Source organism: Panicum hallii, chromosome 1 (assembly GCF_002211085.1).
Source record: "Panicum hallii strain FIL2 chromosome 1, PHallii_v3.1, whole genome shotgun sequence".
NCBI classification, from domain to species: Eukaryota; Viridiplantae; Streptophyta; class Magnoliopsida; order Poales; family Poaceae; genus Panicum; species Panicum hallii.
The window spans coordinates 2048631-2062962 of record NC_038042.1 but is presented as its reverse complement, the minus strand read 5'-3'; the positions used below and the strand labels follow the sequence as shown (position 1 = coordinate 2062962).

At 46.9% G+C, this 14332-nt stretch overlaps 2 protein-coding genes and 1 long non-coding RNA gene across 3 annotated transcripts; 1 reads left to right on the top strand and 2 right to left on the bottom strand.

The window, feature by feature from the left end:
* Nucleotides 1-4044: 4044 nt before the first annotated feature.
* Nucleotides 4045-7804, bottom strand: LOC112876160 (probable histone acetyltransferase HAC-like 1). Its single transcript, XM_025940210.1, has 9 exons — nucleotides 7706-7804; nucleotides 6990-7095; nucleotides 6712-6852; nucleotides 6070-6154; nucleotides 5752-5851; nucleotides 5315-5420; nucleotides 5039-5182; nucleotides 4482-4569; nucleotides 4045-4264 (listed from the first exon to the last, which is right to left on the bottom strand). The coding sequence occupies exons 1-9, from the start codon at nucleotides 7732-7734 to the stop codon at nucleotides 4260-4262; spliced, it is 804 nt and encodes a 267-aa protein (XP_025795995.1). The 5' UTR covers nucleotides 7735-7804; the 3' UTR covers nucleotides 4045-4259.
* Nucleotides 7805-8893: 1089 nt separating this feature from the next.
* LOC112876337 lies at nucleotides 8894-9526 on the top strand. Its single transcript, XR_003225293.1, has 2 exons — nucleotides 8894-9096; nucleotides 9236-9526. It is a non-coding gene; the product is annotated as an uncharacterized LOC112876337 (long non-coding RNA).
* Nucleotides 9283-14274, bottom strand: LOC112876312 (spliceosome-associated protein 130 A-like). The gene is made up of 3 exons (XM_025940397.1): nucleotides 11055-14274; nucleotides 10071-10562; nucleotides 9283-9844 (listed from the first exon to the last, which is right to left on the bottom strand). The coding sequence occupies exons 1-3, from the start codon at nucleotides 14115-14117 to the stop codon at nucleotides 9707-9709; spliced, it is 3693 nt and encodes a 1230-aa protein (XP_025796182.1). The 5' UTR covers nucleotides 14118-14274; the 3' UTR covers nucleotides 9283-9706.
* Nucleotides 14275-14332: the final 58 nt, after the last annotated feature.

Genomic DNA, 14332 nt, shown 5'->3' with positions numbered 1-14332 from the left:
TACGGAATGTCACCAGTCATGACGTGCTCATTAGCATTTTTGCTCTGCACATCAGCCAGGAGGGATGCAAACTGCTCACAGAGATCATCATGGTTCACATCCTGTAACAAAAAGTAGTATAAATCGGTAACAGCTTGTTTCAAAATGGAACTCCCATTATCTAAAAAGATGTGAATATGCTCTTTTTTCTTTTGACACGGAACGATATTCTGTGTCCATGGGTCTTCAGTTGTAGCTCCTTCTAGAATACCAGTCATACAACGAGCAATCACTTACCCAAACTTCACGGGAAGAGGTCAAGCGAACCCCTCTTTTATAGGATGGTTTTTATTTATTCCCACAGCAAATATTTCCCAATCCCAGACTTAACAATATCAAAACACCTAATCCATTAATCTTCTTCCCCCTTTCACACATCCCTCATGCCACAGGACATGGTGCCCAGTGCCCACCCACACCCATGTCATTGCCACCTTGCCAACATGTTCAGTGGCTTGAGCAACAAGCAAAATATCCATGCCACTGATGATGGTGTTGACCTCAGGGGTCAACTAAAATAATTTTTTTTTGTCCCGGTCAAGTTTTGGAATGTAATGTGCCAGAGAAAATACCGGAGTTATTGTGTTGGATGATGAGGATGTTGTCTCCCTTGCGATTTGTGGGTACTGTTGATTTTGCTGCTTCTGAGCGTTGTAGGTCCTACTAGCAAACAGCAATCGCGGTTCAATTGGCCCCTTCATCATATTGCAGTAGTCATTCTGCTCAAACAATACCAGTTACTACCGGGATCAAACAATCAGAATGGTGAAACAGCAAGGTTTAGTTTTGGTCCCTAGGTACCTGATGACCAGAGACCAGAGCTGCAAAAGGAAAATGGAAAGAGCTAGCAATAGTACCATGTTTGGGAATTTTGTATACAAGGTGTCCTCGAACCGCCTTGCCAGAACTGCTGACAGCCGCTTCTACCACTTGGGCGGCATGGATCTCCTTTCTATATACTCGGTTCTGCCGACTTAAGAATAGTAAAAAAATAAATAAAACCCTCTTATATCTTCTATTGGGTTCACAAAATCAGCCTAAGATCAAAAATTAATGGGAGTCAATAACATTAGTAGTACTATTTGTTGTGAGAGGATCTAAACAATTTGGACTTACCACTTAGTTTCAGGATATGCTGCCATTGAACCAGCCGAGCCTCGCTAACCCAGCCAGTAGTACAATTTTAACACACTCTGTTGAATCAACTCTACTACAAACTCACTTAATCTAAAAAACACGCATCTTTTCACGCATAGCCGTCCGTAGCATAAAAAATTGTTGATCCGCTCCTGAGAAGGCCATGTCCCCCATTGGCTGGTGCCACGGTAGCCCCATGTCTGACATGGCAACATAAGAAATTGATGGTTTCACTTTATAAGAGAGTAGACCAAGTGCGCTTTAAATTAGAAATGCAATTGAAATGAAGATCGAGTGAATCATTTCGCATGCTTTCATGACAGGGATGTTCTTAATGCAAGCAAGGATAGAGCAGGCGTAATGACGTATTAGTGCAGAATTTCACCAGTTCTATCGCGCTCATCAGCATTATTGTTCTGCGTATGCGGGATGGAGGCAGACTGCTCACTGACACCATCATGTTTCACAACAACCTGTAACAAGCAACAATATACATCAGTAACAGTGTGTTTCAAACTGCATTCTATTATTGTCTACGAAAAATGTGAATAAGTTTTCTGACACGGATCGGAACAGATGCTCTGGATCTTGGGTGTTGTAGCTCTTGCTAAAACATCAGTCATGCAACGAACAATGACTTGTAACCCCATACCCCTCTGCAAATTTACCCAATCCCACACTAGCCATGACAGAACCATCTAATCCGCTCATCTTCACTAAAAAATACCGGTTATGCCCCCATCTTCCTCTTCCTCCTCCTCTCCCTCTCACATAGTCCTCTTGACATGATGCGGCTGCCCGTCGGCGCCGCCGGCACTAACCTGATCCACCATGTGCCCCGACATCATGGACAGGTGAGACGATGGGACGATCGGATCGGACCAGCCGCACGGAGGCCGGCGGCGGGAGCGGGATGAAGAAGGTGGCGATGTGCTGGGGGAAATGCATGGTCGAGGAAGGACGAACGGGAGTGGCGGATGAAATAGGCGTAGGCGGCCGGGGAAAGGAAACCCTAGGAAGGAGTCGTCGCAGAATGGGTCGCTGCGGGTGGGCCCGGGAGCGGCGCCTGTACAGCGTCTAGGGCTCGCTTGTTGCCGGAAAGCCATCCGGCGGCTGCGTGGGGCTGTGGGAGGCGAGCCAAGTCGTGGCGCCGATCCCGAAAAACATGCGTGATCCAATCTACACGATGACCTTATCAAAAAAAAAAGAGAAAAAATCTACACGATGCATGTCCCGTGTCATCAAAAGAAAAAACAGAGAAGAAAATCTACACGGCACGGTGTCGATTTGGACGATGGTAGGCGAGGTAACCGCGTGTCAAATTCATACTCCTTGGCGGATAGATCAATTAGTTCATAAGATCTCGGCGGGTTGAGCGACACCAACACGTAGCGCCGGAGCACCACCGCGTAGGACCTGACGGTGATCATCGCCTCATCGGCGGCCTGATGTAGCTCGGGCATAGCTTTGCGGCCAGTAGCTTTGGCCCGCGGATCACCCTGTTCTTCATGGTGTCGTAGTCTCGTAGATGACGACGGTGTCGCCGGCAGGGGTCGCCCCCGACGCCGACGATCCACCGGCCGGGACTGCCGCGAGACGAAGGTCTTGACGCCCGCGTCGGTTCTCGTCGGAGTCGTTGGAGGCGATCGACGCCCAACTGTTGTACAGGGGTAGTAGGGTTTGGTAAGGAACCGGTCCTGACCGCATGCCACGAGGTATACCGTGACCGATCACGGCCATACCTGCCGCCGCCGCCGCCAATCCCCTAACGAACGGCAGTGGCTACAATGGCGCTCCATGGCTCCATGGCTGCGGTCGCCGCGAGAGACCGGGGGCGCCAACCGGCGGGGAAGAGAGAGATTTCGCTTTCGGCTTTCAATGCAAAAGCAAAGCCCAGCATGACATCCTATTTTTAACAGCCCAGCGAGCCAGCCAGACGGCCCACGAACAAAGAGGCAACATGGTGTCTTTTTTTTTTTAAAAAAAATCTTCTTTCCTTTTTGTTTCTAATGCAATTCAGTAAATAAATTTGCATTAGGCTCCAGAAAATTACATGATACGTGCAAGTAGGTCATGTGTCTTGAAAATTGTTCAAGCAAGTTGCCAAACTTGATTTCTCAGTGCATTTGGTGACATGGACACATCAAAACTGTCTTTTTTTTTTGTTCTCATTGCATGCACAAATCTTTCTTCAACTCAAAATTTGCCTGACAAAAGCATTGCATTTCCTATCCATCCATATCGTCGTGCTATATTTCTATCTATCACAATTCAAATACCGAAATCATACTATGCGGCGCTCAACGCTACGAGTCACAATGGATTGTGGTAGCCGCTGAGGATACAATAAAATGGTGATAGATCGGCAAAGATGTATAGTTGGTTTTCAGCTATTTGCAGTAGTGAAATGACTGCAAGAAATGGCACTATGAAAGAAATATATTAGAAATAAGCAAAGAAGCCAGGGTAATCTGGTGAGCAACATGCAAAGATAGGGTGTTGGCCACCCTATCAATCACCACCTATGTGAACAATGGATAGGGGATATATCAAACCGTGATGTTGCTGTGAGGAGTAGGCTCGTGAACAAGCTACATTTATTTTTTGAAAATTGAACAAGCTACATTTTGGTGGCCAGTATCAGGCGCCATATGGTTACATAGTAAATTTTGTTTATCAGGCGACAACAATTAAGAACTCAGGTGTCAGGTGCTCCCAATTTAGCTTAGACAAAAAGGATGAAGATAAACACGTGAACAGCTGTTGAGAACTAAGGGTATGATTTTTTTAATTGTACTTCTCAATAAATCATCTCCAGTACTCCAGTGGATAACGGTACAGTAAAACCCTTGGTCTACACGAGTCAAATACGAAACCCATTATGCAGTTTTTACCTTTGGTGCAGTACTTCTGTTTACAACAGTTCAAATATGAAACATATTACTATGAACCTGTCAAACTTCTTCCTGACACCAAATCAGGGATTGCTTATTGCTTGGAGATATCAGATACTCAGAGCACTGAGGGCCTTATTGAGAAACCTTAGCTGTACTTCAATCGTTCACTCCACCACAGCATGGTAGTCATTCTGCATGAGAAAAAGAAGCTTGTGAAACATTATCGCATTCCTGGCCTTTTTCTCGGACAGGATTATTCAGCTTGATCTCATCAGAATCGATCTAAATATGCTGCTAACTACAAATTTGGAGTACATTTCCGCTTGTCCAGCTGTCCAGTGTTATCAAATGGAATATAGGTGTTCTGAACGAAAGCAAGGATAGTGCAGATGTATTAGAAAATTTCACCAGTCCTGTCGACCTCATCAGCATTGTTGCTCTGCACATCAGCCAGGAGGGTTGCAGACTGCTCACAGAGATCACCATGGTTCACATCCTGTAACAGGCAATACAATAAGTAACAGCTTGTTTCGAATTGAACTCCCATCATCTAAAGAAAATGTGGATATGTTTTCTGACATGGAACTGATGTTCTGGGTCTTTGGTTTTGTAGTTCTAGCTAAGATACAGTCACCCAACGAGCAATGACTTGTAGCCACACTACAAGGCGGCGGAGCAGGTCAAACAAACCGCCAACTAATTCCAGGAAAATTTTAATGATTTGCCACTGCAAATTTATCCAACCACGGACTAGCTATCGCATAACATCTAATCCATCAATCCTCATGCCCCCTCACCTTCTTCCTCTCATCGCCACCTTGCCAACACGTTCAGTGCGTTGAGAGCCAGACAAGTTCAACATCCACACCGCTGATAATGGCGTTGACCCCAGGGGCTCAAAATTGCATATAGTTTCGGTCCTGGTCAAATTTTGGAATGTAATGTGCCAAGAAAAAAAAAAATACCGGATTCATTGTGCCGGATGAAGATGCTGTCTCCCTAGCCATTTGTAGGTTCTGTTGAAATTGCTGGTTCTGAGCTATCAGTGTCCTGATAGCAAACTGCAAATGCGGATCAATTGGCCCCTTCATCATATTGTAGTAGTCATTCTGCTTAAACAATACCAGGATCAAACAATCAGAATGGTGAAACATAGAAACAGCCAGGTTTGTTTTGTCCCAGAAAAGTGCTTGATCACTAGTAGACCAGAGCTGCAAAAGGAACGGGAAAGAGAGCAATACCATGTTTGGGAATTCTCTATGCAAGACCTCCTCGAGCCGCTTCGCCAGTTCTGGCAACCGCTTCCGCCACTCGGGTGATGATTGTTTCCTTCTTATATACTCCAATCTACCAATTTAAGAATAGTAAAAAACAAAAAGTCACGTGCCTTCTATTTGGTTCACAAAATGAGCCAAACCGAAATTTTGGTGGTTTGTGAAGGGGATTCAACAGATAAAAAAATTAATGGGAAGTCAATAACTAAGTAGTGCATCATCCATTTTTGCCTTCGTATTTACGGATAGGAAATCTAAGCAATTTGGATTCGCCACTCAGTTTCAGGATCTATGCTGCGTTCGACCAGCCAAGCCTCACTAACTCAGTAGTATCTACAAGTTTAATACCCTGACTACAAAATATTGCACTAGTAAGCACTCACACAATCTAAAAAAGAACTCACATTTTTTCGCGCATAGCGGTCCGTAGCATCACAAACTGCTGGTCTACTCCTGAGAGGGCTGCCATGTCCTCCGTTGACTGGTGCTGCGGGAGCCCCCTGTCTGACATGGCAACATAAGAAACTGATGGTTTCACTTACCAAGACTATCGAGAATAGAACAGAGCCAATGCAAAGAGCAGAGCAAGAGCGCTTTAAATTAGAATGCAATTGAAACGAAGAGCGAATCATTTTGTACGTTTTCAGGAGTCAGGACATGGATGTTCTGAATGCAAGCAAGGATAGAGCAGGCATAATGACGTATTATCGCAAAAAATTCACCAGTTTTGTTGTGCTCATCAGCATTGTTCTGTGAATCTGTCAGGAGGGATGCAGACTGCTCCCAGAGAGCATCATGGTTCACAACGTGTAACAGGCAACAATATACATCAGTAACAGTATGTTCAAACTGCATTCCCATTATCCAAGAAAAATGTGAAAAAGTTTTTTTGACACGGAACAGATGTTATGGATCTTCGGTTTTGCAGGTCTAGCTAAAACATCACTCACGCAACGAACATGATCTGTAACCCCAAACTCCATGGGAAGAGGTCAAGACTCAAGGGAACCCCTATTTAACTACAGGAAGATTTTTAATTATTTCCAATGTAAATTCTTCCAATCCCATATTTAGCCATCTCAAAACATCTAATCTATTAATCTTCACTGAAAATGCCAGCTATGCCCGCCTCGTCTTCTTCCTCTCCTTCCCCTCGTACTGCCCTCTTGCCATAGGACATGGTGCCCACCCCTCATCGGGCTCATCCATGTCATGGCCACCTTGCCAACACATTGAGTGTGTTGAGAGCCAGACAAGTTCAACATCCATGCTGCTGATAACGGTGTTGACCCCAGGGGTTCAAAATTGCAAATAGTTTTGGTCCTGGTCAAATTTTGGAATGTAATGTGCCAAAATTTTTTTACCGGAGTCATTCTGCCGGATGAAGATGCTGTCTCCCAAGCCTTTTGTAGGTTCTGTTGAATTTGCTGGTTCTGAGCGCTCAGTCTTAATAGCAAACTGCAAATGCGGCTCAACTGCCCCCTCGTCATATTGCAGTAGTCATTCTGCTCAAACAATACCAGGATCAAAAACCAGAATGGTGAAACACAGAAGCAGCCAAGTTTACTTTTGTCCCCAGAAAAGTACTTGATCCCAAGTAGACCAGATCTGCAAAAGGAAATAGTAGGAAAGAGAGCAATACCTTGTTTGGGAATTTCCTATACAAGATCTCCTCGAGCCGCTTTGCCAGTTCTGGCAACCGCCTCCGCCACTCGGGCGATGGTTGTTTCCTTCCTGTATACTCGAATCTGCCCATTTATAAATAATAATAAAAAAACAAATTCCAGTTATATACTACCTCCATCCTAAAATATAATAATTTTTTAACTAGGTTAAAATCAAACATTTTCAGCTTTGACCAATAATATCTCCAAAAATATTTACTTTTAAATAGAAAAGTTGCATATTACGATAGTTGATTTCATTATGGATAAACTAATATCATTTTTATTTTTATAATATCAATCTTTATGAATTTTTACCATCTACGGTCAAAGTTTAAAAGGTTTGATTTGAAGAAAATATAAAAATAACTATATTCTGAGATGGATGTAGTACCTTCTATTTGGCTCACAGTCAGCCACAACGCACATATCGAAATTATGGCGGCTTGCAGATTCAAAAATTAATGGGAAGTCAAGGATTAAGCAGTACATCATCCATTTTTGCCTTCATAATTATGGATAAGAAATCAGGTTGTACTATTCATAGTCAGATGATCTAAGATTCTAAGCAATTTGGCTTTGCCACATAGTTTCAAGATATGCTGCCGTTCGGCCAGCCGAGCCTCACTAACTCAGTAATGCACTTAGTTAGGCAAACTCTGATAAAAACTCGCGTGCTCTAAAGAAAACTCACATCTTTTCGCGCATGGCGGTCCGTAGCATCACGAACTGCTGGTCCGCATCCCCATTTTCTCCACCTGCTGGGCCTACAGGAGCCCCGTTAGCGCCGGCGACACGACAGCCTGGTGACGGAGACGACGGGGCGGCCAGGTTGGCGTACGGCGACGGGAGCGGGGGTCGCGGAGGAGGCGAGAAGGAGGGGGTTCTCTGGAACAGGTAAGGAAATGAGTTTGTCGTGGACGAAACGAACAACGCGGCGCGGGGAAAGAGCGAAGGGAAAGAGGCAAGAAGGCGTTGACCGACTGCGGAGTGAAGGTCAATGGTACATCGAGGGTCTGTTTAGATCCCCTCCAAATTCCAACTTTTTACATTCTCTTTCCATCACATCAATTTTGGAACACATGTATGGAGCAGTAAATGTATGTAAAAAAATAACTAATTGCACAGTTTAATTATACATCACGAGACGAATCGTTTTAGTCTAGTTAGTCCATAATTAGATAAAATTTGTTAAATACAAACGAAATCGCTACAGTATCTCCGATTGAAAAAATTTGCAATCTAAACAAGGCCCGAGGCTAAGCAAATGTCGGCGGCGGCGGCAGCAGCAGGTGGTGGCCGGCCCAGTAATTTGCAAAATGATGCTGGAGTTTTATAAATAACCCCCTAGTTTGGATTGTGATTATCGACCACGATTCAAATTTTTTCAAATAAGACCCTATGTTTTTGCATATTGCCCTCTAGTTTGATCCAAAGTTTTCCGTTAAACACCCCAATTTGGATCGTTGCGATCCAAATATTTGCAATAAGATCCCTGCGTGTTTTTAGAAAAACCCCTGGATTGGATTGGCTCCTGTCCATGCCCATCCGCCGCCAGCAACCTCCCCGCTGTCCGCCGCCGGCGGAAGAGCGAAGCCCCACCCCTAACCCCCGACACCCACACGCTGAAGCCCTAGCACCAGCTACCTCTCGCTCACCTGCTCCCGCAGCAACGAGCGGCGCGCGACGGAGGCGAGCTGGGCAGCTGGCGGCTGCCGGGCCCGCACCTCACCTTCGTCTCCAGCATCGCCACCACGGCAGGGAGGCGTTGACCGACCACTGGTCTGCGTCGATTCGGTCGTCGCTAGCCACTGCGTGTGGGCCCGGGACGTGCCGCCTGTGGAGCATGGACGTATCGAACCCGGGACTCTGACTTCCGTGCTGCGACCTGCAAGCATGCCGGACCATTTTAATCTCACTTCACAGGGTGTTTTTTCAGTCACATTTTGCAGGTTGTTTGAACCTTACCAGTTGCTGGAATTTTTACCAGAATTTTCACGTGTCATCTGCCATCGCCACTAGTTAAGTACAGGCCGGACTGTGGAGAATAAAAGAGAACCAAAGCGGCGACGGCGAGCAGGCCAGGTGTGCTTTTTAAATTAGAAATGCAATTGAAACGAAGGGCAAATCATCTTTGCACCTGACAATAGCATCGAACGAAGTATACTTTAAAACATAAACTAAACAACCCTGATGGAAAGTAAATGTTCTGAATGCAATGCAGGATTCAAGCAGAAGAAGCAGTTCAGGATTTCCATCTGCAGAGCAATCTGAAAGGGATGGCACTGAGGCATCTAACACATGGAAAATTTTCTATGGTACATTACCAAGGCAGCTACTACCTAACGCAGTGCCTACCGCCTAATAAGCATCCAACAAGAATAACTTCAATTACATCAAGCCAAGTAACAAGGCATCAGCTGAATCTGCTCTGAGGGATACAAAAGATCACCCTGGTGCAGAGTAATGTAATCTATGCTTGATTGGCTCTAAAATGCGGACTGTGGACCGGTTAGCATAAGACAGGGTTTTACAAATCACATCACAAGCTTGGCTCTGAACTTGTGGAGTGCCGCGTCACATCTTGAAGTGCTGCAACACCTCAAACTGGATGCAACTTTTGAAGCATCGAGGACCAGACAGGCAGACAGTTGCATTGCCACATACCCTAGTTCTCTCAAGCTATACCGTGGGCTTAGATGATTTTGTTCCTGATGTCTTCTAGCTTCTTCAGTATTTCACCAGGTGTTCTGTCGAGCTCATCAGCAATCTTCCTCTGCATATCAGCTGGTAGGGATGGATACTGCTCGCAGAGATCACCATCTATCACATCCTGTAACAGAACAGAATTCATCAGTAACAGTGTGTTTCAAATTGTCTTTGCACTTTGCAGTTGACATACAAATAAATTCCATGAGCTAGTGAACATATGCTATCTGATACAAAACCATCTTCTGAGCAACAGCTCGACAGTGTATTGATATTACTAAACAATTGACTTAATAACATCATAGAATAAACAGAACTATAGACTTTAAAGAAAGATCAGAAAAAATTACCTTCACTGGAAAATAAGCAGATCTGTATGCCATGTGATCTCTTCCACATAATGGTGGATGCTCCTGACGGAGATGCATCTCCAAGTGAGAGAAGAAGTCAACATCTTCCCTGGAGGTGAATGCAAGCAGTGCTCCCACACTGCCCATCACAGTTCCATAAATAAGACATTCACCTCCGCCAGGAATTAAAGAGGCCTTCTGCAAACATGTGACAACATCACCGACATGAAACTGCACAATTTCCTCAACTTTGTTAGGGGCACCGTTTAACTTTCCTTGCTCCCATTTAATCTTGCCTCCAGTTGGGTCTTCTTCAATCTCATCTGAGATATCCTGCGGAAGACGAGCAAAATATATATTCCCAAATTTATCTGCTCCAGCCATAGTGTCAAAATCTATGTGTTGAGCTGCTGTAAGCCATCTGGGGATGCTGTCATCAGCAAAGATATAGAGCTGGTTTTCATCCCGTCTGTACTTGCAGTAGTGAAATGACTGCACAGAAAATGGCACCATAGAAGAAATATAAGCAAGGAAGCCACAGGTAATCTAGTGAACAACAGCTATCACTGAACAATGGTCACAAGGAACTCTCTGAATCACAACATATGTAACACTTTAACAAAATATACGAAAACTCAAAGAAAAAACCTTCATGAAAAATAACCTAGAAGATACATATTGTAATATTGTATATCCATAATTCTACATGACTCAAGTATGCCAGACAATCCACTTCAAACTCCCACATCAGTAATCAAACAAATCATATCCTGTTAAGTCCAATTAGATATGACAATGTCAGGTACTTCAAATCATTGTGTACATCACAACCAGGCCTAGAGGTTCACCACTATATCATGTTATACATAATTAAATTTAAAAATCTGTCTTCTTGGCTACACATTAGATACTTAAAGCGCATCCATGTGTCAAAACTCATAAGAAGGGGAATGCAGCAGAATTGAACAAAGATTGAGAGGATACCTCTTGCATATCACCAATATAGATCCTATCACGGTAGGTATGAATAGACACTATCGTCCTTGGAAAAAGCTTGTTCTCACATTTTCTAAGCAGTTTTCTCTTCCCCAGATCATATAGTCTGAGCACTGAACCAACACCTGCAAGTAACCGTCCCTGGAATTGGCACAATGCAAGAGGTACTTCCTCCACTTGTGTCTTGTGCAGAAGTTCAAGTGACCTCCCTTCATCCACAAACTTATATATGTGGATGAACCCAGCAGCAAGGGTCCTCTTTGGCCAGAACTGCAATCCCTTGGCAGTGCCAACAGCAAGAAGAGTGCCATGTTCCTTATCATGGAAATTCACAGTGCAAATACTGACAGCAGCCTCGTTGTCCTGCAATTCCAGCAGACAGGTCGTGTCCCTACTCCTTGGATCAAGGATCCTAATGCAGGAAACCCACCGCTCCGATTCTGCCTTTGGATAACCATACTGTTCATCAGGAAATGTGTTGCCCTCCTCAGCACCATCTTCTTGTGCATCACCATTCTCCATTGGATCCCCATTATTCGCATTTCCATTCTCCGCTGCACCAGAAGCCTCGAGGCACTCTTTCTTAGCAGCTTCTCGCTCTTCTGCACTGAATGCACCCGTATCACTCTCAATGACAGCAATATATTTTTTCTTTGGTAGAATCACAAACTTCCTTGGGGTGTAGCGCAGAGGGATGGCCGTCTCATTGAAAGTCTCTCCCAGGCGTTCAATGGTGAAAATACGCAGGGCATCTCCCGCAACAGCAACAACACCTTCTGAGCACTGATCAGAAGAAAAGGATGCGGCAGATTCGAGTGTATCACAGGACAATGGTGTCAAGAGGAAGTGACCTTGATGTATATAGCCCAGCCAGGGACGGCTGGACAGGCAGAGCATTGCTTGCCTGTGGCTAACTATACAAGGAAATAGCTTTGGAGGTCTCAGGCCAAGGAATCGAGACCTTGTGTCCGATAGCTGACCCGTAACCATGTCAACATTGGTCCGGAAAAGAACACCATTCTGCAAGCCAGCATTGAGGAAAAGGTTGGCAGGATAGTCTGCACCATCCTCACCACCAACTGATGCCTGTACCTCTAGGAATAGGAGTGACTCTGGTGCAGATGATACACTCTGGACACTTAGAGGCTGCAGGCAGTCATCAGGGTCCAGGGAGAGGATACGGATGGTGTTATCATAGGATCCTACAGCGAGAAATCTGGACCTTTGCCTTCCCTCAGGGACCGGCGCAATGGCCAGGCATGCAACATCGCCAGACATGTCCTGCTTCTCCACCTCCATGAGCTGACCAGTCATGTCCATCTCAAAATAGATGAGCTCTCCACCACTGAGAGCGATTACCACCTGGAGCCGGTTTGATCCAACCTTTGTAATAGTTTTCTTTCCAGGCGTCCTCCACTCATTGACACGGCCATCCTCCCTGATGTGCCTGATACCATTTGGATGGACCTGCATGAGAGAGTCCTCACCAAGGAGAGTGACTGCTAAGGAGTGAGTTGTATCCAGGAACTGGCTGTCACTGACTTCTTCAATGGTCTCACCAATAGAGAGCACAAGCGTAACATTAGCAAAGGACACAACAATGTAGGCATCAAACATGTCATTGATATTCTTCTTGACAGTCCACACAGCAATAGGCTCTGCAGGCAGCATTGATCGTGCCATCTCGCTGATGGCAAGGCCAGGCCTCAGGATGCGCAGTGTGGAGCGCGGACCACGGCCACAGGCTGTGAACAACTGGGGTGTTTCCTCATCAAACAAATTCGCGACACGCATATCCATGACTGGCATGAGGCTCTCGATGTCGTCTATGCGCATGAGGTTCTTTAGTGCCCTGGGCTGAAAGAATACCGGCTGGAACCCCTCCTCCGTCTCCATCAGTGTTGCTGAAGAGGACTCGACATCTGCATCCCTGCCAATATCACGGAACTGGTAAAGTGCATGGTTGCCAAACTCAGAAGCAGCAAAGAGGAAACCGGATCGCAGCACACAGATAGCTGATGTCACAGGTATGGTGTCAAAGTACTTGATCCTGAGCTCAGTAACGGTATCTCCGCTATGTTCAAGGTCGACCTTGAAGATGTCACCATACTCGGTCTGTAGTAAGAAGAAGAACATAGTCTTTTGCCTGTGTGTAGCAGCAGCAACAATGAGGACACCACGCTCAGCTGGGAGGTCAGCACGGCGCGGAATGACAGCACGAACCTCTGGGTGCCCCTGGTTCCGGTAAAGCACGAAATTGTCACAGCACACAAGAACCCCGCTGGGACCATCGCTTCCACCAGGGACAGTCACAAGAAGATTGGCACCATTATCAATCGGCTCAGAGGCCTTGCGGGAGACATGGTTGAGCCCCAGGTCAAGCTCGTAGAAGGTGAGGATCTTCTGCGCCTGGTTCGCAGCCTGCCCCGTGGGGTCGCGGTCAGACTCGGCATACTCGAGCTCGATGGCCGCGAAGATGGGGTTGTCGAATCCACAGTCGAGCGCGGTGAGGGAGAAGGTGAGGGTGTTGGACTTGTGCGCCTCGAGCGGGGACGAGATGGTGAGGCGCGCGGCGGCGTCGCGGTTGAGGACGTAGACGAGCTTCTGCTTCTCGAGCGCGGCAATGCAGAGCGCGCGTCCCTTGGGGTCGACGGCGAGCAGCTGGCCGGGGACGATGCGGCGGCAGCCGGACTTGCCGAAGGTCTCCTGGTGGACCTTGTCGAAGCGGTTGCGGTCCGGGCAGTACTCGAGGATGACGAGGCGGCCGGAGTCGGAGCCGACGACGAGGTAGTCCTTGCTGGCGCCGGTGAGGCGGAACTGCGCGAGCGAGCGGATGGCGCCGAAGACGTCGACCGAGATGAGCGTGCGGAGGCGGCCCGTCTCCGGGTCCGGGCGGAGGAGGTCGAGCGTTCCGCCCCGAACCACGGCGATCTCCTGCGTGGAGCCGGACCCGGACGCCGCCGACTTCTTCGTGTCGCGCCCGCTAAAGCTGCCGATGACGGGGCACACCGCGCCCGTCGCCCGCTGCAGCGTCAGGCAGTAGAGGTACATCGCGGCGGCGGCGCCGAGACCCCCCTCCTCCTCCTCCGGCGGCGGCGGGGCCCGGGGGAAGAAGGGTTTTAGAGCGTGGCGGTGGGCGGGCGGGCGGCGGCGCGGCGGCTTATCAGATCGGAGCCGAACTCCGACCCAGCCCAACCGTTGCGGCTTGGTGCCACCCACCGCCTGTGGTGGCTACGCCTCTCCGCTTCTCTCCAATGAAGGCGTAT